Source organism: Rutilus rutilus (genome assembly GCF_951802725.1).
Source record: "Rutilus rutilus genome assembly, chromosome: 17".
In the NCBI taxonomy this organism is placed as follows: domain Eukaryota; kingdom Metazoa; phylum Chordata; class Actinopteri; order Cypriniformes; family Leuciscidae; genus Rutilus; species Rutilus rutilus.
The window spans coordinates 18,677,689-18,705,688 of record NC_140230.1 but is presented as its reverse complement, the minus strand read 5'-3'; the positions used below and the strand labels follow the sequence as shown (position 1 = coordinate 18,705,688).

Genomic DNA, 28,000 nt, shown 5'->3' with positions numbered 1-28,000 from the left:
AGTAATGTATTATTTAATGATAATCCTGACTTTGGGTGTTGGTCTTCCGTGCTCGACTATACGTTCGCGAGTCTCTATAAGCACAGTTTACATCTACTCGCCCCATAAAAGTACACACAAGTTGTGAGAAATCAAGATTAATAAAAATGCGTCACAGAATACAATCCATGTACTTTCTCCTCTGAGGTTAATATAACTGTTGTGTTCGTCACAACAAGAAGTTATCGCGTTTACATCTGTAACTGTCATTGTGACTGTCATCAAACAGAGTTCCGGTCTAGAGATATTTAACTAATTGAAGAAAGTACATGGACACTTTTTTGGTATTTCTTGGTGTTATTTCATGTAGGTTTCTTTTTTTTTTTTAATCAATCATGATTTCTCACTTGTATTCTTTTTCTGGACGAGTCAGAGTGAACTGTTGCTTGTAGTCTCAAAAACACACAGTTGAGTATGGAAGACCAAGTGCAGGATTACCATTAAATAATAATGGTAATCCAAAAAAAAAGAAAGAAAAGCACAGCCTCCTGCATTAGAACAACAACAGGGTGAGTAATGATGAGTTAATTTGCATTATAGCGTGAACTATCCAGGACTGTAAAGAAATTGTATCAGGCTTATCTAAAACTAATTTTGATAATGTTAAAGTAACATTTATATAGATCTATCATATACACACTATACATACCAGGGGCGTGCAGTCCCTTATAAGCTGCAATTTGAGAGAATGAGTTTGTAGACTTGCTAATTAATATTAACACTATAAATGGCTATAAAATCCTTTATCAAAGAGGAGGAGGGGGGGGGGGTTACTATATCAAGTAAATGAATTTCCTATTCAGGTGATGATGATACATGAGTGATATTACTGAGAAATTCATCAAATTTGTATTACATTTCATTACATCATCAGATTGTGTATTTTTGAAAATGTGTTTCTTTTCTTTTTTTTGCAAATTAAGTTTTTAAAAAAAATCAAGCAAGTCATATATTTGTCAAGGGGGTATATACTTAGTATGTATGTTGTTAAAAACAAATGATCAGTTTTGTATCACTTTTTACAAAGCTCAAACTGCATGTAGCATGGCACACAGTCATAATCCAAATTGTCATACAATAATAATCCAAGTTCACACTGACCGTATTTAGGTCACTAAAGATATCCTCATTGGTGGTCTTACTTTACTGTTGTATCCATTTGTTTCAGGGGGCAGACAGCTTTCTGTGTCCCCGTTGGTAGCATTCACATCACACTGTTCATTTGCATAAACTTTTCCACCAGAAATCACAATCTCAATTAAATTGAATGATGTTTGTTTGTTTTGTCAGTGTAAACCCACTCTTTAGTCTAGGGTTTGTGGGAGCAAAGTAACAAGTATTTGAATTGCCGCTGTGGAAGCAAAATGCAATGAAATGCTGTGCCAGTGAGTACACACGTCTAATGCATTACTAATTTAATCTGGAGAAAATTGTTAATTAGAAGTTACCTAACCTTATAGCAAGCTAGTCACTGGGACATTACACTCATTGTCTGCCCCTAAACAGATATGAGTACCTTAAGGGCTATAGATATGGTATAAAGGTGTACTTTACCGGGTACTGCTGTTCGAGTTTTTTTCTGAAATCGAACTGTCATATAAAATAAAAATATACAGACAGTACTGGATGTATACCCAAAATTAATCAAAATGGTTGTGTTGCTGTGTGCCAAGCTATATCTAATCAAGTATACTCATATACTCAACATATTGGGTACTATTGTCGGTTGCACTTTATTTTACAGTACATGCACTTATGTGTACTTACAGTGTGCCTACCTACGAAAGTACTGAGAAATACATGGTGATTACATGTGTTAAGCTTAGATTTAGGGGTAGGTTCAGGCTAGTTATTACCCAGTTATTGCAATTACTATAATAAGTACATAGTATGTTCATGGGGAACAGGGCTGGGTTTCTCGATACCGTTGTCTCTTAGCGCGCTACGAAGACTCTTAAGGTATAACTTAACTAAAGGTATACCATTACTAGGCGTGTTCCCCGAACTATACCTTAGGAAGCTGCTTAAGATATACCTTCTTACGTGCGACGTTACCCGGTGCTGTCTGTGACAATGGTGCTGAATTGGTTGATATCGATGGCTCGAGAATCAATTATTCTCTTGTCCAGGGGCTGTTTCACCGCGTTATGCTAGAAAGTGGTGTTCTTTATAAAAGAAGCACTTCAGAAATAGTTGAAATTACATTTATTAGGACTATTGGATATTATAAAAACTATAATAGCCTATAATAGCCTAGCCTACGTATTTTGTAACATTGTAACATATAGCCTATTGCTGCCACAATAACCATTTAAAAAAATTTACGTGCTTTTTTCTCTTACCCATTTTTATTCTCTGAGGTGGAGCTGCGATGAAATATTGTTCTTGTAAATACTTTTCAGAATTTCAGTAATAAAAGTGTACATCTTACGTACGGTGCTCGGCAGTGATCAAAAAGGATTTAAACAGTGAATTTTGAATCTCTTCTTGTAAACTCAGAGATGCGGATTCAGACGGCAATTAAATTACCACACGACCTGTTTGTCAAAAAACAGTAGGTAGGCTACTAATTTGGACAGAGATTTTTACGCGGGTTGGGTGAGAAAAACACTGATATTATGGATTCGGACGGCACTAAAATCACCGACTTACCCCTGTAAATGTTTAAAATACCGGACGAGCCCATGAGAAACAATATTAGCGTCTGAATAGAACTTAACTGACAGTAGCCTATGCTTTCACTGGCCTTTATTAAATTAATAATATAATATATAATAATAATAATATAATAAAAATTCTAACAACAATTTTATTCTTTGCATGAAAACACTTGAATTAGCCTAAATGAACACTGTCTGTGTGTATTAAAACGTCAGAATTATTTTCATATAGACCTGCAACAGTGATAAGGTAAAGCTAACAGTGGTCCAGAACAACCTTCCGAACGTATGACTTACAGAAGGTATACTTAACTAAGAACGTTTCTGGAAACACGTATTAACGATAAGGTGCAGCTTAAGGTGTAACTTAAGAACGACGTAGCGTTAAGAAGGTTTCGGGAAATCCAGCCCAGGACTGTAAAATTAAGTGCTACCGATTTGTCTATACTGAATATCATAACTTAAAGAAAATGAAAGGATGATGTAACACTTTGTCGTATTATGTGTAATAATATGATATTAATTAATATAATATGATATCAATAATTGTAAAAGTTTACTGTCAGCTGCCATTGTGTTATGAGATGAAATTAGCACTTAGAGAATTATGCAATATTAGTCACATTTCTGTCATCAGTTGTAAACATTTTACTTATCTTGAATGCATTTTTACACCAAATTAAATTTTCTTTAAAATATTTTAGTATATTGTAGTATATCTTTCATATATCGTTTGCCCTTTACTATCTGTCTTGTTAAAGTGATTTTTGTCAATAAAATCTGATAAGACCTTCCATGCCTTGTAAAGTTACTTGCTTGGTTTTACATCTTAAAACTTTAATGTTTTCCTTTCTTTTGAAGTGCTGAGAAATGCAGAAATTCAAAAAGCCTTACACTACAATCTAACTATCTTTCTTCTAGCTGATTTAGTCATTTAAAATATATCTGTGAACATTAAAAAGTGTTTATCCTGTGGGGCTCATGTTCTGGCTTTCTAACAGAAACGGTTAGATACACTCTGTTATAGCAAATCACAAGCACAGGTGTAGTCAGAGGTGACTGGTCTAACACAATTATATTTCCTTGTACTTGGTAAATAAAACATCATATGGACAAAGCATATGCCCCTCTACCAACAGCTAGCTCTTCATAGCCTACAAATAAAGCTAAATTACAGCTTGGGTGTTTACACCATAAACGTCTGCCTTTCATAAAGAGCATCACCAGAATTGCTACAAATAATTGACAAGCTTTGTCAAAAACTAATTCACTGTTTACCAGATTTCAACTATTTAGACATGTCAGCTAAATGCTCTGTTTAATGTAACAGCACAAATAGGCTCATCCTTTGGTCTGAGAAGGTTTTTTTTTTTTCATCCATGACAATTCATTTTCACCCAAACCAAATACTGATATACTTTGCTCTTTCCTGGTTTTAACCAGACCAACATTTTTCAGAAATAAAACCCCAGTTTGTCCCTTTGCAACACCAGAGAATGTCTAATATGGCGAGAAGTTTCACTCTCACTACACTTCCGGCTTCTGAACTGGTTGCAGTTCCACTCTGATTCCATTTGAGGGCGCTCACAGGACGAGTGCAGAATGAATGGAGGTCAATGGCGGTATACCCCTCAAAATCCACTTTTCTCAGGATATAATTTTTTGTCTAGTAATTTGAATGTTGTATTCGAAAGGAGATGCAAAGAAATTACACATTGCTGGGTGTTAGATTTGGGTTGTTTAGATGTTATTTTGTGTAAGTAACGTTAACGTTAGCTCTGCAGACGATGCATAATCTCAGCCTTTCCGTGGAAGACAAAGGGACATTTTTGAATATGTAGCCTAATGGAGACTCTTTTTGTCGATGTAATGAAAGTGAATGAGTAGGCTAACATTAGCCTACTGGGGGCTGTCACGCAAAAAAAATAATATAAAAGACAAAAAAAACATCACAAAAGTATCATAAAAGTGATCTAATACGACTCGTCCGTTATATTAATATCGTTATTTATTCATATGATAGCTTTATGTGACGAACAAACTGCAATTTAAGTCGTTATATTATAATCACTGAGCTTACCTCGTCTTGATAGCTTTTAATCGCAGCCGAATCATTCAAAAAGATTCGACTCGAAAGATTCTTTCATTTCGATATTTGTGTGTATTAAACCTTCTCTCTGTAATTGAACATCTGTTCTTTCGGACAGATATGGCAGTCTTTTATGATATTCGGCTGATGTCTCTGGCTGTGCTGATGGACGGATTAGATAGATTCATTCATGCCGGCCGAACAGCTGCAGATTCAGATTCATTCATGACATCGCCTCGATTCTCATGAACGCGCGCCATGAAGCTCTATGACTTAAATGAAAGGCCAATTGGGGCAAGATAATAATGATAATAATAATAATAATAATAATGGGGTAGATAATAATGGACTAAAGAAAACTGGGGGTAAAAAATAAGGATCGGAGCCTAAATTATAAATTTTCTCCAGGTATCTCTGTCTCTCTCTCTCATTCAAATGGGCAGTTTGGGCGGCCATACCGGGCGAGTCGGTCGCAAATATGGCGGCGTTCTATTTGTAGTGACGTAGGTGGCATCTATGAATACCCCTCAAAATCCACTTTTCTCAGGATATAATTTTTTGTCTAGTAATTTGAATGTTGTATTCGAAAGGAGATGCAAAGTAATTACACATTGCTGGGTGTTAGATTTTTTAGAGTCACTTATTTTCTTTAAAAAGTCTTTCAAAATGTCAATGACGTCAGAATGCTGACGTCATTAGCAGAATGCTAGCGTGTTATGGGCAACAACTCAACCTGTAAGAAATCGAAAGGACATAAGTACTCTTTCATTCAACTTTCGACCTGAAACCCATGTTGAATTTGCAAAATCTACAATCAGATCTGAGATTTATCAATGGCAATCGGGTGAAAGAGACAAATTTAGCTGTCTAGCCCCATTGACTCCCATTCATTTTGCACTCATGGCGATCGCCCCCAGTGGAACTCTGGTGGTACTACAACCAAAATTCGGTACAATAGGGCTTAATAGGGAGTGGGCAGGCTCTCCGTAGACGGGCTCTGGCAACACTGAAAGACTTTTGTAAATGGGAATAATTTCAATTTTTTGCTAATAAATATCCAATTAACATTTACATTTCACATTTATTCATTTAGCTGACGCTTTTATCCAAAGCGACTTACAATTGCTATATATGTCAGAGGTCGCACGCCTCTGGAGCAACTAGGGGTTAAGTGTCTTGCTCAGGGACACATTGGTGTCTCACAGTGGATTCGAACCCGGGTCTCTCACACCAAAGGCATGTGTCTTATCCATTGCACCACACCACCCAAAATGCATTACAGTTTTTCTCGATTGCAGGCACACTATAACTGGTTCAGTTAGCCAATTTCCAAAACCATTCATTCATTTCTAGAAACAAAGACACGTTTCTCAAAACGTTTAACACATTTCACCTGTTTTCACACACATTCAAATTTTCTCAACGCTTTCTGCAAAACTCTACATAAAAAGGCCCTCATTTTGCACAGGTTTAACCATGCTCTCATTCAGAAATCACAAACACATAATATAATTACCTCAAGTGTCACACTGTGAACTCAAATAGCACACGTGTGAACATTAAGTAGCAAAATTGATGACACACCAATCAGAATCTCAGGACAATATAAATAGGGCCATGGGGGATTATGTGCTTTGGAAAATGAATCCTGGTGGGAGTCAAAAATAAAGATAAAGAGAGAAAAAGAAAAATAAAGGGGACGTGGTCAAAGGACATTTGTTCCTGATGAAATACAAAGCACTATAGTTGACCATGTTCTTGTGCAGGAATGATCATGAGGCAAGTTGGTCTGCAGGCTCATCTCCAGGGGGTTTTATACTTAACACATACAGTATAATTACAGTACACAGTAGCAATACTTTAGATGAGAGAACTTTCACTATTCTATATGGGGGTGGTGTGGCGCAATGGATAAGACACATGCCTTTGGTGTGAGAGACCCGGGTTCGAATCCACTGTGAGACACCAATGTGTCCCTGAGCAAGACACTTAACCCCTAGTTGCTCCAGAGGCGTGCGACCTCTGACATATATAGCAATTGTAAGTCGCTTTGGATAAAAGCGTCAGCTAAATGAATAAATGTAAATGTAAATATACAGTAAATACTGTAGCACATCTTGTATCCTTGTACATCTTACAACCCTTAAAGTTGTAATTGTCAAACTGATTTGTAGGTAAGTACTTAGTCTTGTCAGAAGATTACTAGTATGGCAAATAGTCATTATCAGTACTGAAATGCAATTTGGCAGAGGATGCTGATTTAATTATTAATATTTACCGTACTGTAATTGACACTATACTGTATTATATTGCAATTGCAAGTCCATGTTCAATTATTTCAACTTTTCTTTTCTAGTGCTTTTCATCTTCTGCAAGATCTCTTTACAGTAGTGTAATGAAAATAAACTTTTCTTTAAGCTTATTGTTGAATTTATGCTGTATATATACTGTAATAGAAGTAGTACGGAGCCCCTAAAGGGAGGGTGAAAAAAAAAAAAAAAATGTAGGATGGGAGAATTTTATTTTTTTCCAAATCTTTTGCGTTCCCCCGATAAACTTTGCGTTCCCTCGCAAAACCTGTTTTGAGCTCGGACAAACACTTCCTGTTTACAGTTTTTTATGATTGCTTACACACTAAAATTAAACTTTTCCCACAATTAGCAAAACCTTACACTCGAGGAGCAAAACACAAGGCTAGATTTGCACAACTGTAAGCACATTGTCAGCTTCACACTATTTGCAAAACATTACACACAGTGATTTGCAAAACACTAAACACACTTGTATACATCAGACACAGAAGTATATCATGATGTCACTTCCTTGCAATTCCAAAGCACTGACTGTCAAATTACCACACATATGAGCCAATCTGTTAAACACAGCCATCAGGTGCACAAACACATGACACATGACACATGACACATGACACATGGCAGAGGCAGAGGCAGAGGCAGAGGCAGAGGCAGAGGCATTATTTGGCCAATAATGCTATCAGGCTCAGAGAACTACAAGCAAACATTATCGGTGACCATGCCATTTTCAATAACGTCCATCAGGTCTCTCAGTCAACACTGACACGCATCCTGAAAAGACATCAGGTTCAAATGAAACAATTTTATCGTGTGCCTTTGGAGCGGAATTTGTATTGTTCACTTTAGCACTGTGATGTTACTGCACACATGACTTTTTTACATTGACTGTATACTAGACCTATCCTGAACTACACAATCTTGTCTTTCACTGTATTTCAGAGTGTTTTGAAGATGGATGCTGAGGAAATCCTGCATGAATTCATATATATTGATGAGGCAGGGTTCAAGGCAAGAAGGAGAGGCAGAAATATCATTGGCCACAGGGCTATAATCAATGTCCCAGGGCAACGTGGGGGTAACATCACCCTTTGCACTGCCATGGGGTTCTCCTCCGTCATGCCAAAATGGGCCCTTACAACACACCTCACATTCTCGCATTTTTGGACCAATTGCACCACATCGTCACAGCAGGTAATGAAATGCACCAGATGCAGTACACTGTCATCTGGGACAATGTGTCCCAATGTGGCACCGCTCTGCTTTGGTCCAGAACTGGTTTCAACACCATCCACAGTTGACAGTACTATACCTTCCACCATACTCTCCGTTTCTAAACCCTATCGAAGAGTTTTCTCTGCATGGCGATGGAAGGTTTTACGATCTCCAGCCCCAGGCTCAGGTATCCCTCATTCAGGCCATGGAGGACGCCTGGATGGATTCGACATTCAAGACGGTTCTTCCCGCGTTGTCTTTCTAATGAGGATATTGCTTGTGATGTTGATGAAATTCTCTGGCCAGATCCAGCTAGGCGAAGGGATAATGTATAGCATGTTTACTGTAGTATTTTCTGTACAATATTGTCAGTTTTTTTCAGATTATTTTTTATGGTTGTTTACTGTAATTGTTACCTGTACTGGATACAGTATTTTACGTTTGTTTGTTGTTTGCTGAGCTAACGGTGTTATGCACACTGCTGTAGCATGAAAACTGGGACATGTTTTGTTGTGATTCTCCATGTTGACTGATTTGGGTATATGGAGAGAAATAAGTGATATTTTCCTCAGTCTGCAGCATTGGTCTTGTGTAGTGTTTGGTGAACTATTGTATAGTTGCACTTTCTCTGTGTACTTCATTTACAGTACTCTAATCACTGAGAATTAGACTTGCTAAAAGTGTTTTAGGTTAGCAACAGCAGTGTGTAACTGGTTCAAAAAGATTGAGGTCATATGAAATGTGTGTGTTTCGTATGGTAACAAAATATTGTTTTTATGAAGTCGTGTATAGTTTTGACAAAAGTGTTCCATTTTTGCAAATGATGTGAAGTGTTGTGCTACTTTGGTGTAGGGTTGTGCTAATTGTGTGTAGTGTTTTGACAAACCGGGCCCTGTTTTCAAAATTGTGCTTAAACAATTGAAAAAAACTGTAATGACCCGCTGGCAGTGTTTCAGAGATCCGTACGTTAATGGAGCGTTTGTTTGAACTTGGACTCAAACATAAAGAAATGCGGTCAGTGCTTTAGGCTACTCAAGGAGTTCAGTTAAGTTGGCAATTCACATAGGCTATTCAAACTTCCCGGATCAATATTATTGAGCGTTGTTAAAACACAAACGACACCTATTTACAAATCACAGTAACCTAGACAACGAGCTACAACCCAATTCTCCTCAAAATGAGCTTTATAATATAAATTTGTCTCTAACCAGCAGAATGAGAGACAAGTCCAAATAAGGGCCATCTGCAAAGTACAAATCCCCAAACCCTTCTGCACATTTTATATTATATTATTAAATAATACTGTTATACAGTGTAATGCCATCAAATTCAGTAAGTAAATATAATGCAAAACCTATGGTGAACTTATGTTAGCTGCGTACAGTACCAATATAATTTGTGTAAAGAATATAGGCCTACTTATTTTTTATGTGCAATTACTTCCCAAACTAAGTGTTGTATCACCAACATTAGAGCAGTGATGTGTGAACGAAATTTGGTGTGTTACAGTGAAGTTATTGAATATTTTTCATAATATAAAATGTACAAAAGCAATGTAGTATGACCAGTGGGTTACCATTGATGTGTAAGCTGAATTGGGTGGCACTACAGTTTGTAACATTTAAGTTAATGACTATTTTTGTATTTTTTACTATGAGTTGATGCTGTAGTCGTTTTTTGGATTATATTGCACTTTGCAGATGGTCCCTTCGAACTTGTCTCTCAGCCGCCAGCTCATATTTAGCCTATATTATAAAAGCTCGTTTTGAGAAGAATTGGGTTGTAGCTCGTTGTCTAGGCTACTGTGATTGTAAAGGTGTCGTTTGTGTTTTAACAACGTTTATCACTTAAAGAATAGGGAAGTTCGAATAGCCTATGTGAATATTGCCAACTTAACTGAACTCCCTGAGTTAAGCACTGACCGCATAACTTTATATTTGAGTCCAATGTGGCATGAAGCAGTAAGGGCTCTCAATAAATAATCTATCTTATGGTGATAATTGTCGACTACGCCACCCTGAATCAATCAGGGAATATCTAAATAACCCAGTAACAATCACTAGGTCACAGGTTCGTGTGTGCCAGGGAGGTCAGAGACGTAAATGCAAATAATATAATAAGCAGTCTTTATTAATATACAAAAGTTAAAATGTTCTGCTTTAAAAAGGCGCCCAGCGCTACATTTAATGACACGTAACAAGAGAAATAACAGAGAGCAGTATGAAATGGCAGCACCAACACAGTCCTCTACCCACGAGGGTAGGAGGAGTCTCAAGAAAGGAAGGTTCAAACAAAACAATAAATGTACCAACCAACCAGGCTGAGTCGACCGGCGGAAGGACCACTTAATGGCTTTTCCAAAAGCGCAATCCTACTCAAACACACATCACCGTGCACTTGGATCACACATGCAGGCACTTCAAAAGTGTCACCCACTGCAACACCACCACTACAACACTGCAAGAGAAGGTCCTTCCGCCTGGCCACCTCAGTTCCTGGGAAGAATAAAATAAGCAAAATAAATAAACCACTAAACAATTGAGTTTAGTAAAACCCCAAAATAATAAACAAAGAAAATATCACAGCCAAATTAAATACACATACAATAATCAAGATTAACAACGACACACTCACTTAGATAACAAAATAAATCTAAACATAATACACAAGGCTGAACTAAAGAAACGAATGACAAAAGAATAGAGCTGGTGCAACACACATAGGCTACACTGATTTTCATACATTAACAGTCAGTCAGATTAACGTTATAACTTTGTCACTCTAGAAAGAAATTGTAACTTTTGCTGTCACTAAAAGGAAGGAAGTAGACAATACAAATCCTGTTGACGTGTTTGCTGGCCCACGGCGCGATCACAGCGCAAACCTGTGGTTCTTAAAATGGACTCAGGTTTATACGAAGTGCAATTACTGTGGTAACGAGAGGGAGATCGTGCTGAAGATCAGAGAAATGGTCCGAAGGACGAGCAAAAAGAACGGTCCGAAGGACGAGCAAAAAGAACGGTCCGAATGACGAGCAAAAAGAACGGTCCGAAGGACGAGAGAGGAGACCCACGCCTCACGAAAACCTTAAAGGAAGCGAGATGTTACTAATGCTCATTTTACTACAATTTTCCAGCCATCTTACATAACACTTACCACAAGATGATATCCCTCATATATAATTCTCACAGGCTAACGTTACTGTTTACAGCATTCATCAAAACCGCAGATTAGCTTAAGGGTACAGGAAGCAACACATTAAAAAAGCAACGTAGTTCAAACAAACGCTTCATTACCGTACGGAGCTCTGAAACACTGCCAGCGGGACATTAAACAGGACGTGTCTGACCGAGCTCATAAAAAGTTTTGCGTGGGAACCACTAAACCAATTTGTCGAAAAAAAAATCTGTCTTTCTGTAAACATAAAACAAGTTCACATGTTAAGACACTATTTGCAAATCTCATGCACTCTTTTTGCAAAACTCTAAACACATTCTCACTCACTAAAACACATATTGCACTGTGATGCATTTGTTTCTAAACGCTAAACACAGGCAGGCAAATGTGATGTGAACAAAGTCCTCAGGCCAGACAAAACATGATGATGCTGAGTCAGAATGAATCTCTCACTGACTTGATTTTGCAGTAGCACACTTTTCTGAGTGTATTGTAACATGCTTTTCATTTAGAGTTTTTTAACCTTTTTGGCTTTTGCAGTTGGGTTACTGTATTTTTACAATATGCAAGTGCTGAACATACAGACAGGCCTACTATATTCATTACAGTGGCAGTGCATACAGTATAATTTATTCACCTTATTACTGTAAGTTGCGATTACTATACTTTTTTTTTACATTATTTACAATTATTTACTGTTACAATATACTTTTTTTCTGTAACTGCATGCTTTGGATTATGTGTTCTCCATTTTATTTATGTAGTGTCTAATGAATGATCTGTGTTTAATATTAACCCGCTGTGTGTATGATCTGAAAGGATTATTTGACTTAGAGCACAGATAAAATGGTTTTGAGGCAAATGTTTGATTTTGCCAGAAGAGTCAGATGTTCTCTGAATGTAGTTTGAAGATATGGCTTTGTATTTAAGGTTTTGAGAAAGTGGGGATGGTTTCGAGAAATGTGTTTTAGCAATTCAGAAAAACTGTAACAAAACAAGAGAAAGTGTTCATCTAAATAAGGCAAAAGATATAGCTCAAAAATAATAATAATAATAATGGTCAGAAAGTATTGTTATATTTTGAAGACAAACACAATTTTAGAGGATTTTCCCCTTTATATTCTGATATATAAAAGCCAATAAAACCTCCTGGTTTGGTCATAAGTGGATAATTTGTTTCTTATCAATTTGGTGGTGAATTTGCCTGAACAATGGCTCAAATAAAGTCTGTATGATTTTCCTTTCCCTCTTATGAAAAGCATCAAAGCAAAAAGGAGAATTTGCTTGCAATGACTATTTAAGAAAAGAGATCTCTGGACAAGACATCTTCACTCCCATTTTGTTTTAGATGCTGATCTACAGTGTGGTATGCTAGATATCTATACTTCTTAACCAGATCATGCTGGTTTACTATATTTTTTTACTTTTATACTAGATCAGTACCATGAACCAGCTTAGACCAAATTCATGCTGGGCTAACCGTTCAGCAGGATAATCTCTGTTCATTTTACTACATTTCTACAAAATGTACTAGCTAACAGGAGTTATTCAACCCTACCATGTCTTCATAGTTGTCATGATCAGATAACGTCTGCACGAGTAAAAAAGAATTCTCCCAGCATGCAGGATCAAAGATGAGACTGTAACCATGGTAACAGAATCACACACATGTAAACAAATTAGTATAGTAAACCATTGCCAGACCCAGTCACACCCATTTATAAGAAAGAGGATGAATGAAAAGAAGCGGCAGGGGAATCACCTCTCCAAAAGTTGCTTATCACCGTTACAGTAGAGTTAAATGAATGAGGAAATATCTGACAGGGCGAATTCTTGGTTATTTAGGCATGTGCACTGACAAAAAAAAATCCATATCAGATATATTAGTGTTGGGTCTTAGTGTAGGTTGGGCCAGTGGTGAACAACATATCTGAGGAGGGATGTTCAACTGGCTGGCTATGTAAGCTTCTGTATGCTGGAAGTAATGCCAACTTTGAACGGGAGGGGGACAGGGGGGGGGGAGGGAGGGGGTGTGGTAATATTTAAATGAGTAAGCTGTTTAAAGGTGCATTGCGCAACTTTTCATGTTAAAAATACCCGTTTTCTAACCCATACATGCTTAAACAATTGCCTGATGGGCTGACTGAGCCCTTCTCTGATCACTGCGATTGCCTCTATAATCCTGTACAGTAAAATAAATAAGAGGGATTCGGGTCGGAATCTGAGACTGGGCGTGACGTCATGCGCGTTCACGGCACGCTCATATGTCTGGCAGGTTTGTGATTGTGTATGCGCCGACGCCGCTGTCGTGCCGAATTTTGACCCCCGCCGAATTATTACCCCCTAGTATTGGTAGGTTAAGGATTAGTTGTGGGGGAGGGGTTAGGATTAGGGGTGGGGTTAGGATTAGGCAATCAGGTACTGACTTCAACGAGGGGGGTAATAATTTGGCAGGGGGTCGAAATTCGGCACAACACCGCCATTCTCCGTAGAAAATGGATTCTAAGAGACCGGCTTGTAGTTCATTTCAAACACCAACGCAAACTCCACGTAAGATAAAAAAAAAGAGAACTTTTGTCTAGTGCAACCAAAAGGTCCAAATTGGAGTCAGACAGGCGTCGGGGTAAGACGAGAGTAAACATAGGGAAGGCTTTCAACAAATGGAGAGATCTCCGGTCTGCTCTAGGGCTCAAACGGGATCCTCAGTTGGCTTTTTTCTTGATAAAAAGGTAAGATATATCCCATTCTCTAATGTCTGATACGGCCAATAATGACAATAAATGACGATCCATAAAATGTGTAATGCTTTAGCGTAAGCTAGATAAATGTACAATCGGAATAGGTTTTACTAACTTACCATTGTCAGTGATCAGGTTCAGAATGATTGTGATATAAAATGCTGATATATAAGTTAGATACTTAGACACAAATTTTGAGCAAATTACTGCTTAATTACGATGTATTGCTATTGGAATATGCTACTTAGCTGATCAATAAAACAGGCTAAACCCCCGCAAATCTTCGGCGGATTAGCCTGTTTGGCTTTTATGGTAACGTCATAGTGCCACTTGATTGTTTATTACCTTGAGACATTTGGGTGTACTTTGTTGACCGACTGTGTATGGTATGGTATCATGATTACAATTTTGAGCTTTTACAAAGTTATAACTTATATTGTTCATGAACGTGTTTCCATAATAATAGTCATAAGTGGATACAGTAAACACATAACACAGTTCAACATGGAGATAGATGGGAATAAAAAACGAAGTTTTCTACTACCCCCATTTTTTCCCTCACACATAAGTGTGTTATTTACTCAATTGCCTTTCCTTTCACATATTTTAAATTACTTGCAGATTTAAAACTTTATTACCTCTGAAGACATTATGATTGTAAACAAAAGATTTGTGCGGCTGATGCTCCTTGGGTTATGACCAGCTCGAGCTCGTGCAAGCGTGCGTGTGCGTGTGGTCCGTGAGCGTGCACACCTCTGGTTGCAGTTTCGCTTGCCGCCAGAGGGGGCGTAGTTCTGCGAAAACTCAGACTCTCGCGCAATGCACCTTTAAATAAGACCACAATCAATTTCAGGCATTCTTACATGATGCTCTCTATATAAGAACACATCTGTAGTTTCAGGGTTCTCCTCTGACAATTATGCCAGTCTTGTCTTTGTTTAATGTATCTTTGTTTGTGTTGTGCTTGAACAAATGGCTCTGTCTTTCTTTGTATTGGCCACGTGCTCCTCTGTTCATGCCTTCTTGTTTCCAATTGCCACGCCCTCGTTTAGTCATTGATTAGTCTTCCTTTGTCTGAGTGTGCTCACCTGTTTCTTGTCTAAGTTTGCTCACCCTTTCCTCATGTTCTCAGCTCCTCGTTTGTGTGAGTGTGTTCACCTGTTCCTTGTCACCCATCATGTTTTGCCAGTTTGTTGTGCTACCTGTTACTTCTTGCTCATGGTTCCAGTTGTGGATACCTTGTCTTGTGTCTGCTGTGTTCCCTGTTTGTTCCAGCCCTGCAAGCTGAGCTTCTCTGGCTGCTTCCTCTCGCTCTACCAAGCAGCGAGACCGGTGCAGTGACTGATCGTGCCCTGTGAGTCCAGCTATGTGTGCTGTGTGATCCTGTCTGACTCTTGCTGCATCCATTGGCCTTGTGTTGCACATCTACCACAGAACACCAGTCTGTTCACCTTGGGCTGGTCTCAGTACCCACTCTCTCAGCTTGCCTGCCATTGTGCTTTGTCCCCTGCCTACTGTTTGGACCGTTATCACCTCTTCACCCACCATCTCTAGTCTTGTCAATAAAACCTGGTAACGCTCATTCTGCGCTTGAGTTCTCTCTCATAGATCCGTGACATGTAGTCTACGTCTTCACTGACTTTTTTTTTCTAAATCTCGTTGACTTTAAATATTCACATGCACTACACTCATGTTTATACTAATGGAGCTGTACATTTACAGTGATTACATTTATTTTCAAGTTATTTCTATCTATTTGCATGTTTGTACTTCTATTTCTTATGTGATGTCTAACATCACAACTGCTACACCTAAAAGAAATTTGAGAAAACAAATAAAAAGTTCTGATTCTGACTTTGAAATTTAAATCTACAAGTGTAATCAAAAGCTTGTTGTCTCATTGCAAACATGACATTATCCTTAAGAGACTCTGTGAGATAGATACTGTGATCAAAGAACGACATCAGACACCTTCTGTAATACAAGCCATATATCTATCATGGTTCAGTACGCAAAGATAGCTTACATTTCTGGATTTTCTTCAGTGACATGGCCTGTTACATACGTATGAATGAAATTTGGACATACTACATCCAGTTGTTAGTTGTTTTTGTCACGTGACCCACCTAGGAGCGTCAGCTGCATCACTTCAATTCCATTCATAAATCCCCTCCTGTGGCCTCACGGGATAGTAAATTGATCGAATGCGCACTTAATCTCGTCAGATGTGGTCATTGGCCTTCGATTTCATAAAACACTTTTTGCAAACCGTAACACAAAAATCTAACAGGAAGTATCTTGATTTCCTTTTTCAAACACAACCTATCAAAATGCCACACTAATTCATCAGTGCCTCACACTAACTCCTCACATGTGCAAACACTAATTGCTTTACTTAACACCAACCAATCATGGCTTTAGAATAGGCCTATAAATCGGCCAAAGGTCGAGTTAGGTTTTTCGTACTGTGTAATACTGTAATTCACAACCACAAATGCTTACAGTAAAAAAAAAAATAGTTTGGTTTCAATCTTGCTTTCGTGTTTACTGTGAATTTTTCAACATCTCTCAGCCAAATACTTTTAGTCTTGTACAGAAATGTACATAGAAGCTCATGAAAGAAGAGCTTTAGGTTTTGAATAACTGTGTATGATATATCCAAAATATAATATTATGGCAAAGGTGTTTGCAAATCAAGACAAATGTTTGCTTTTGAGATGTGTTTGTGATATTTTGAATGCAGTGCTTCATTTTGCAAGAGATGCGAGGCATTTAGCATTTTGTGTGTGCAATTCTTGGATTTGTGTGTAAAGTTTTGGAAAAAAAAAGGCAAAGTTTTGAAAATGTGTGTAAGCAGTTGAAAAAAAATTACATTAAAAGTGAACCTCAAGGAACATACAAAAATCATTTACAAATCTGTCATGATCCCTTTAAGGCAGCAGTCCTTAGTCTCCTTTGAGAGGTTAATGTGTATCATTAATCCTTAAATACTGTTAAATCGAGAAGACTGTAGTACTCTCAGAGGGATTAAGGCTAATGGATTTGGATAAGTGACTTGACTTATCTGCTGCAGTAGAGCTGTCAAACACACACACCCACGTGCGCACACACACACAGAACCACACCCACACGCATGCACATACACACACACGCACACATGGTTTTCATATTTTATGCTGATTTTTCATAGACATAATTATTTTTATACTGTACAAACTGTAGATTCTGTCCCTTAACCCTAAACCTACCCATCACAGAAAACTATCCGCATTTTTACCTTTTCAAAAAACATTGAGTATGTTACATTAAGTATCACACTTAGTATGATTAAAGTGTTTTCCTAATGGGGACCAAAAAAATGTCCCCACAAAGGACAAGGATTTCAGATATTGCCATCTTGAGGAGACATTTTGAGCCCATAACAGGGTATAGCCTATACCTAAACCACAGACACACGTTTGTATGACTATTTCTGTGAGAGGACATTAACGATAAAATGCAATCCCTAGCCTCTACTAAGTGCCTAACCCTTACCCTAACCTTAACCTTAAAAACAAGTCTTAACCACTGGCCAAAAGATCCTCACTTTGTCCTCACTCCGATGGTGTAAAACGTTAACTGTAGACACATACAACACACGCACACACGTTGTGTTTCCATGTTTATGAGGTCTTTTCATCGACATAATGATTTTTATAATGTGTAAACTGTAAATTATATTCCCTAACCCTACCCCTATACCCTTAAACACAACCCTCACAGAAAACCATCTACATTTTTACATAAAAAAACACAGTTTAGTGATAAGCGGATTTCCTAATGGGGACCAAAAAAATTCATATTACAAGCTACATTTAGCATGTCAGGGCTTTATACCTGGGAGGATTCTGTGTTTGTCTTTTTAATTAAATGATAATTATGACTTGTACACTAACCTATTTAGTTATAAATTATAGAACCATATTAATATATACAACGTGTCTATTATTTGCACAGAAGGCTAAAATAATGTGTACTGAAAATGTTTAATCATAAGTTAAAACAATTTAAATTTGTATTTTTTTTTTTTTTTAAATCTTTAACTTAAGTTTTTTGTATTATTATATAGTGGTCCAGTCAGTTTGTGGGACAGAAATAGGTGAGTAGCATGGCACTTGTGAGCATAAACTCATCTGTGGGATGTGTTGGGCTAACCAGCACTGTGGCTTTGGAGTGCGGGAGCAAACTGTACAACCCGGGTACGTTTTTTTTAACTGCTGCTGTCAAAGCAAAATGAAATGAAATGCTGTGCCAGTGAATACACATTACATCTAATACAGTAGTTAAATTCACTCAGCATTGACACTGCTTCAAACATGGACTCAATAAATATGTGTTAAAAAATAAACAAACAATAAACTAATGTTGGAAAAATACATTAACTTAATTTGATTAAAGTTGGAGGGGTTGAATTGAAATGGTCCCTGTCATCTGCTGATAAAGCACTTGTTTACAGGGTACTTCCCGCTAGTCTACTTTAGCAAATGATTTATATCAATGTTGAAGTGAAACTGGTACTGCTACAGATGTATTGAGGTTTGCATCTTAGGTGAAAGCATTATGCACTGCATCAATATACTCTTTATAATGGGTTCTGTCTTGAAAGCACTCAAAACCCCTGCTGTCTATGTTTAGAATCTTGATGGGGGATTTCTAGTAATAAAATTCTAAAAACAATTTCATAAGTAGCTGCTTGATTTATCTATACAGCAGAGATAATTTTACAAAGTTCAGCAGCTTAGAAGACAAGAGCCGAACTGTGATGGTGTATTGACTGGTGATGGCCCATTTTAGATGTAAGTGAGTCAAGTCTGTAACTCATTATGTCATCTGACAGACAGCTGAGCTCACAAGTATGCACACGGTGGGTTTGTCTGACATTGAAGTGGTCTTTGAGGTCTCCAGCTCATTTAGCACCCTGTCAACATAAAATACCCTGTGTCAATCAGTTCTCCATATCTGAACACTGAATTTGATCTCAAATGCAAACTTTCAAGCTCATTTAGCAATTTGACAAGGTCACATTTTACATTAAAGTTTGAGTTTACCAGCCGTTGTTAAATGTTACCAAAATTTGATCTTTTAGTGACATAGTACTACTTCCATGACCCCACATGTATTCTTTAGCATGTATGAAAGCGATTTCAAAGACCTTTACTCAGCACAGTAATAGAGACAGACAAACATTACTGCATTGTAGAGAAGGGCTCATGAAGTTTTCCCAGGGCACATGGAGTTCAAGCTCTTCTCAGAGGTTACAGATTACAGATGTAGTAGCCAATGGCATACCAGTAAGATCACATCATGTGTCACCTCAGCTGTATAACAAAATACTGTATCATGCAGGAAAGAGCATTGTTTTGAGCATTGAATTACTTTAGCCACTCATGTGCCAGAGAAAAAAAAAAACAAAAAAAAAAAACACCGCTTTTATTTTCTCCTAGCTCTTTTCTCAACAAGTAAGGCGTTAAGAAGTTGTTGAGGCGATTAACCGCTGTCCTATGATGCGCTCAACGAAGGACCATATAGCATCGAACACATCGCTAGTCCTAATCGGCTGTTCATAAAGGATGCGTCTGTGGCAGTGGAATGGGAAATTATTTTAACTTGAGCGCAGCGTTTTTAGAATGCCGTTTCATTTGCGAGACGCGGTTGCAACAGCAAAACAAGTGAGAGAGGGCAAGCGCAAATGCTGGCAGTGGCAGGTCGTAGCGCCACTTCCGGTGGCATCGCCAGATGCCGTGGCAGCTGCCAGCTGCCAGATTTCTCCCGGCAGCTGCCATGGTTTTTCTCGCTGTTTTTGCTGTTTGCTCGGTAAAAGCAACACTGTTCTCAGTGGCGTGCGGTGGTGTTTTTTGTTGTAGTTGTTGTATTATTATTATACATTTTTATGGATCAGCTGTCAGAGTTAGTACAAAATTACAAAATATGACATTAAAAGCGTAAAAGTCACTAGTATGTATAAAGTAATTGTCCAACAGCGACACCCGCTGGTAAAGTTAAAAAGAACAGCTGAACATCAGTTGACAAAAAAAAAAAAAAATGTTTGTATTGTTGCTGCCTTTTGTTATTATTTTGGAATAAATGTAAAAATACGTAAAAACACTAACTTGATGACATTTATTGGTTTTGATAAACAGAATATTACACAGTGTAAAAATACAAAATATAATTGTATTTGGCCTTTTTAGTGTATTGTTTATTTAAGGGAAATGTATACACATACACGAAGCCGGAGGGCTTAGAAAGTGCAAGACAGACTCATATTGAGTACCAGGAAACCCCTAATATGGACAAAGCATCCAGCTATCACTGTATGATCTGAATAAAAAGCAGAAACCTTTGGAAACATGAAGGCATTAAACACACGATTGTGACCATATGGTTTATTTGTACTTTTTTTCAATCATCTCCAGGTCATTTTATGGTAAATTACCAGGTAAGTTTATGAACAATTCAGTGCTACCTGACATGACATTTATTACAGTACAAAAACTATTGTCTTATATTTGATAAAAATGAATAAAAAAAGTGTTTGTAGTACATTAACAAATCATTTATTGGTTATTGTCCAACAGTGTATCTGATTTCTAAGCCAATTATATATATATATATATATATATATATATTAACATTTTTGTCCCACTCACTTCTGAAATGTTGGCTATGCACCTGAGTATAGTATACACGTGCATATATACTGTCTACAGCTAAGCACTCCTTATGTGTTCTTCATGGGAAAATGCTGTTTAGCTTATTTGGGTTCATATTCTGATCGCATCTGCTTGCTGGTATGTAATATGCATCATCAAATCTTTCATTTAAAAATAAAACTGTAGTTTACAGCAGAAACGGCGATAAACGATTGTGACTCCTGATACGAACTCTGGCAGCTGATACATAGAAATGTATTATAATAATTTAAAAAATCATAATAAATAACACACCTGTGAGAACTTTGCATTATTAAAACAAAATCGATCGCCACTATGAACAGTGTAGTTTTAAACAGCTCCAAAAATGGTGAGAAAAAAACGTGGCATCTGTCACGAAATCTGGCAGCTGCCAGGAGAGACCTGGCAGCTGCCACGGCATCTGGCGATGCCACCGAAAGTGGCGCTATGACCTGCCACTGCCAGGGAGAGCGCCAGGCCCTGCAGGAGAACAAGTCCGCCAAGCACAAAAAAAACTTTAATGTACTACTACTGTATATGTTTGAGATGTCATGTTTTCATTAAGGTTGACAGGCTGAAATGCACTTACAGTGCTGTTATTTTCTTTGTTTTTACAAAAGATTTTCTGCTAATAATATTATTAAACCCATGTGGAGACATGTCCCCACAATGTAGGGAATACCAGGATACTACACACACACACACACACACACACACACACACACACACACACACACACACACACACACACACACGTGTACACAACAGACAGACACACACACTGAACACACCTCGTTTTCAGACCAGCACGCCCAAATGGGACCATTTTTATCCATTTACTCCAATGTATATGGGTAGGACGCTCTTTTAACTTCAGATATTCCAAATTGCTATACTAAAGCCTGGAATGGGCACTTTTTGTGAACGCAACCTCATAATTTTGATCAAAGTCAGATGTGGCTTGACTTCAGAATTTGAAATAAAATCAGTATTGTTATGATTGCTCTGAACATTTCAGACTGAGTCCAACAAACATTAAATTACTTTTTCATTAACTTTAAAAAAAAAAGAATTAATAAAAATGTGTGACGGGGTTGAGACTATGGCAACAGGGTTGAAGATGGTAACGGGATAAATAGTTGTTTTTTACTCAAAACCTCACTGTAAGATTTTCTATAAGCACTGTATTTCATTATAAATGAAAGACAACCGTCTTTTATTAACCCGACTGCAGGACAAACAACAATAACATAGGCCTATATACATTATAAACTGACTGAATAGGTCATCAAAATAAAACGTAATTTGTGTGCTTTTATTATATATATATATGTGTGTGTATATATGTATATTTTTTCATGAGCTTGACAACCACAGTTTAAATAGCTTTAAAAGAACTATATAGAACACACAATGTTGTCCAGATGACTTCTATGATGTTACTTCCTGTTTTTGATGTCAAGGATCAGTTAATTATTTTTATGAGGGGAGAATGATGTGTGTAAAAGGGTTGAGGGATTACTGAGGTATGGAACAAAATGTGATTTTAATGAATTATCATGAATTTTGAAAACATGAAAGCACAGATATACATTTATGGGAATCGGTTAAACAGTGAGAGAAGTTAACAGACCATTGAAGACTGCACTACGCAAACGCCCAGCAGGGAGGGAGGGAGAGAGAGAGAGAGAGAGAGAGAGAGAGAGAGAGAGAAGAGAGAGAGAGAGAGAGAGAGAGAGAGAGAGAGAGAGAGAGAGAGAGAGAGAGAGAGAGAGAGAGAGAGAGAGAGAGAGAGAGAGAGAGAGAGAGAGAGAGAGAGAGAGAGAGAGAGAGAGAGAGAGAGGGAGGGAGAGAGAGAGGGAGGGAGGGGAGAGAGAGAGGGGAGGGAGGGAGGGAGGGGAGAGAGAGAGGGGAGGGGAGGGAGAGAGGGAGGGAGGGAGGGAGTAGCAGCCTACTTATAGCACTTGTAGTAGGCTAGTCGTTTGAAGCAGTCCGTCTCTGACAACAATTATGAGGGACGTGATTTTTATAATGATGTTACTATGTGCGGGACATCTGGCTTTCAAAAAACTGAACGGTAAGACATTGCAAAAGAAACTTGCAGATGTAGTGACATGCCAACATCATTTATAGCCTAATACCTTTTTTTTTTAAAGCCGTAAACTCTTCAAGTATTTCAAGTATTTGTCCAGTATCAATATAGTTTAATTCGGAAATGTATTGACTCTCTTCTTGTTCGTGCAACAGAGGCTCGGGCATCTAACTTGCGGTTTATAATAGGGACTTTTTACACTATTCTTGAAAGCTGTGTGTAGCAGAACTTTAATCCTTGACCACTGTAAAGCGACAGCAAAGATGGAGATGCCTAGATTGGCGTTTACCCCAGATTTAAACTTTCTATAGGCCTACGTGATTTTAAAAATGTGCATATAGCCTACAGACCTTTTACAGTTTGTAACCTATGGCATTGTGTTTTGCGTTTTTCAGAATGTCCCACAACGCAGAAAATACTTCACTGTGAGAACATGGTTACCTCCAAAGGATTTACATACCAGGTGCCTCAGAACATGACAGTTTACCTGAGAGATCGCCATTGCGAACATGGATGGTATGATATGGTAAGGACGTCTTTTTGTTTTGTTTCATTTAAAAGACAAATTAATTACAAATATAGGCTATTTAAGTTTTTTTTTTTTTTTGGTAATCATTCCGTTTGTATTTTGTGCATAGAATGGAACGTTCATTGTTGACTCAACTATTGATGGGGAGAAGTTAGGGTCTGTTGTGGCTGTGACTCCTCAGAACCTGACACTGAGCACTTGTGCAAGCCTTCAATGGCAAATCCACTGTGACAACATTCAGGTAATAGCAACAAATCTGTCTGAATGTATTATAATAAGATTATAAGAATACTATTATATTATAAGAATAAGATACGTGCTGAGTAAATAAATGCAGTGCATAGACTCCAATATCATACAGGTTGTAATTATTTTTGTTCTGTTAACAGTTTCACTGTTTTATCAATTATACAGGTAAGCACCACAAGGCATCACACCATAAATGCTCTAGTAGTCTATTAAACATCTTAGGCCTGTTTATTAGAGGATTAGTTCACCGAAAACTGATAGCTGATAAATCGTTTACTTACCCTTATGATGTTTTGGAGCAGTATGATTTTATTTCTTTAGTTGAACATGAAAGGAGATGTTAGGCAGAATGACAGTCTTTAACCATTCACTTTCACTATATGGAAAAAGATGCATTGTGCAGTGATAATACAGTTTTTCAGTATAAATAAGGTGTGCATTTGTGTGTGTTTGTTTAAAGTAAAACATCAAGCTACACATGACTCCATCCCAGGAAATCACACTTTTTCAGAAGACAAAGACGGTAACCAATATAAACTTTTTTAATTACTTATAAAATCCACCATTTGAGTTTGTCTTTATCATGTGCTATGCACACCTCTCGCTTGTCATGTTTGTTTTAGCAATTTCTCCCAACTGGCTAATTGGTGTAATTGTGGGGAGTGTGGTTGTGTCTGCTACCATCCTGTCTGTTACCATTTGGTTTATATGGGGGAAAAAACATGAAAGTAAGTGCCTGTTATAAATGTTTGTGTTCAGTATTGCTGTTGTGGTAGTGGGATACATACTAATGATATTACTATCAAGATAAGAATATTGATGTACCTCCTAAGTTATTACACAACAAGCTATAAAAATCATATTACCAGTATAATATTTTGTTTTTCAGAATGTGTAATATTTGCCTTATATTATTTCTATAATATTTGGAGCTGTTTTTCTGATTTTTTTTCCCTAGGTCCGAGGACACTCCTTCAGGTGCATGAAGGTGGATCTGAGATAGTATTCTGAAATCTGAAAGTCACAGTCGTAGGTCATCCATATTTATAGTTAGTTCTGTGAAAAGCTCTATGGCATTATTTGTTTGCAGATGATGGTACTCATATTTTCTGATTTTCTGTGCTTTGCAATACAACAAATTAAAAAGAAAATCAAAAACGTATTGTTGTACCAAGGACAAATCGCCATCAAAAAGGTGATCGCGCTTTTGCAGTTATGGGGCCGAGATTTTGGAATGAGCTGCCTCTATCTATTAGATCTGCTAAATCCTTATAGTATTCAGGAACTTGCTGAAAGCTCATTTAGCATAGTAGCTTATAACAAGTTAACTCTATTTGGTATTTGGTGTCTGTGTTGTTTGATTTGTTAATATGTTTTGTCTTTTTATGTTATTTTTTTTTCCTTTTAACAACCTCTGTTGTTTTTAGCAGTGATAGGCTATATAAATAACCAAGACCACATGAATAAAATAGGTATATTGTAGGCCTACATATCAATTTGTGTGTGTTAAGTACATTAATGCAAGGACATCTATAACGTGGGATCGATAAATACAAAAATGTAACAACACGTCAACTCTATGCGGGCTAGGACCGCTCCCTCGGGTTTCACATGCTCCCTCTTTAAGTGTAATTGCGCGTCAACGCAGACAACGACGCAGAAGTATAAATAAGCCTTGAGTGAGCACAGTGCAGGACCAGAGACAGAGAGGGTCGAAGAAAGCAGCGGAGCTTAACCCCGGATTTTCACCAACCGCAGAACGACTGCGGATCGGCTCCGTGCTCCGCCGTCCTTCAATACCCACCAGGTCCGGATTTGTTGCGGAACGGCTGCGGCCATGACTGACAGCTGAAGTCAGGAGGGCCCACGAGATCTCATGAATTCACGTATGATCACGTGATATAACTGCTGAATTGCTGCGGAGCTCTCTGGCATCCATCAAAAAAAGAAGCTCTGCGTATCTGCTCCGGAGGGCTGTGTATCAGTATTTGCTTTCTACCATGCACAAATTAAAAATGTCACTAAACTTTTGCTGGGTAATTGTAACAATGAGCACTCAAACACACCGAATCAACAATTACTAAAAACACACTCAAAAACTGATTTTGCAGGGGCACTTTGCACTAGTAACTTTTAAATCCCAAAACATTTGTGTCCACAAATCACCTTATTAACAAATAGACACAAAAACTTATTCAACAACAAATCACTATTTTCCAGAGACACACAATTAGATCAATTAACCTCAAAACTGTTTCGGCTGAAAGCTTGTTTGAGATGAGCAAAATCTACGCAGAACCGATCACCAGTGATCAGCGCGAGATGCATGGTGGTTAGAAATGTGTCCGAGTGCGGTCCGCCTTGCTCTGATGTCATGCTGACGTATGTCAAAAATCTCTCGCGAGCGCAAGGCGGACGTGTCGGATTCTGCAGTCAGGCGCAGTTGCTCTCCACTGACTGCGCTAATCAAAGGCACGATGGGAAACGACTTGCTGACAACACAGCTTAATGATCATTGGCTTAAACAACCGTACATTAAACCAATGTATTGTTCTTTAAAAAAAAAAAAAAATTAAAACTCTATCATGTTTTATGTGTAGGCTATATGTTGTGTGAATATTTCCAAACTATCTGACAGTGCGATCTCTATGGTTATGCATTGTAATTTTTATTTAAAAAGAAAACGCATAGGCTATATGTCTGTATTAAATAAATAAAAAAGATTGATAAACATGTATTTGGAATGGAATTAAATAAGTAGCCTACTTTGGGTGTCTTGTTCATTATATTTATTTTCATATAAAAGCAACAGAACTTAAATTAGGCTACATCCAGTTTTTTTAGCAACACTGTGCACGAGCGTGAATCCCGCGATATCCGCGATACTGTCCGGCTTGCCTACACTTTTTTCACTCCTCCTCTCACTGTCTGCAGCCGTAGGCTATACTCTCGCATACGTTTCAAGCGAGGCAAGGCTCAGTAGCAGTTTTAACATTAAGTGACATGGCATCTGACGCACAGAAGCCAATGGCACATGTCACTATGCGTATTGGCACATCCGGTGGCACATCCGGTATTCACTGGCATATGCCAGTGGATAGTGGCATGTGTCACTGACATTATTGGCATGTGCCAGTGGCGTATTGGCACATCCGGTGGCACATCCGGTCTTCACTGGCATATGCCAGTGGATAGTGGCATGTGTCACTGACATTATTGGCATGTGCCAGTGGTGGATAGTGGCATATGTCACTGACATCGCGACACACTGACACTGACATGACACCTGACTGACACCGAGTCGCGCAACATCCGTGTTGCGAGACACCTCCAGTAGTGATTGACAGATTAATCGTAAACGTAATTGTGGCACAAAATCCTAAATAAATAGCCTAATTTTGTGATATTTAAAATATCGATTAAACGAATTAAAGTGCATTAATATTTTTTTCAAACATGTTATTTGTGTCACGTCTGTATTTGATTGGTATGTGCGTGCCACTGAATGTTTTAATACCAGTGCGACTTTATGTTGTTTATCTCGCAAAGTCACAAACTGCCCATTCTATCAGATTCCCATCTGTTTCAAGTTCTTCCAAAAAGTGTAAAAAAAAATAATTATTAAAAATAATTTGTTTGTTAGGCTATGTATCTGAAAAGGAGTAGGCCTATACCGAGCTACTAGCAATATTCTTTATTTATACAAGTGCAAAAAAGTGCAAACAAACGTTCGGTCGCGCAGGACCTTTCTCAGTAGGCTACCTTTAATATTTCAAAAATAATTTTATGGAATTATTCAATAAATAAAATAATTTTTTGTTGTATAAATTAACTATGTGCATATGTTACATAATCTACATTATACTCCGGCAGACAGCTGCAGGTGTCACTACTGGAGGTGCCACAACATAAAGAGACATGTCAGTTTTAGTGACACAGGCCAACTGGCATACCAGTGGATATTGGCATGTGTCACTAAAACGTGAGATGTGCCAATGGATTGCGTCATGCCACTTGCATAACAATTTGCTTTATGCTGTAAAAAAATATGATTTTTAAGTTAAGTTAATGTGTAGCCTACAACGTACATAATTCGATACAATTATTTTTGAAATATTAAAGCCACAGATGAGAATCTTGCGCTGGCTTGTGTTACACTCGCTTATTCTGACACCTACTGGCGTGCG

The 28,000-nt window shown here is 37.8% G+C and overlaps 1 protein-coding gene and 2 long non-coding RNA genes across 3 annotated transcripts in view; 2 read left to right on the top strand and 1 right to left on the bottom strand.

The window, feature by feature from the left end:
• The window catches only part of LOC311275782, a 111,375-nt gene that overhangs the window by 14,707 nt on the left and 68,668 nt on the right, over positions 1-28,000 (bottom strand). The gene's annotated exons all lie outside the window — the stretch shown is intronic.
• On the top strand, positions 18-6,327 carry LOC311275783. The gene is made up of 3 exons (XR_014624976.1): positions 18-4,368; positions 5,355-5,759; positions 6,071-6,327. It is a non-coding gene; the product is annotated as an uncharacterized lncRNA (long non-coding RNA).
• Positions 22,950-26,736, top strand: LOC311275780 (uncharacterized protein). Its single transcript, XM_084385025.1, has 5 exons — positions 22,950-23,020; positions 23,431-23,561; positions 23,674-23,805; positions 23,954-23,978; positions 24,274-26,736. The coding sequence occupies exons 1-5, from the start codon at positions 22,954-22,956 to the stop codon at positions 24,357-24,359; spliced, it is 441 nt and encodes a 146-aa protein (XP_084241151.1). The 5' UTR covers positions 22,950-22,953; the 3' UTR covers positions 24,360-26,736.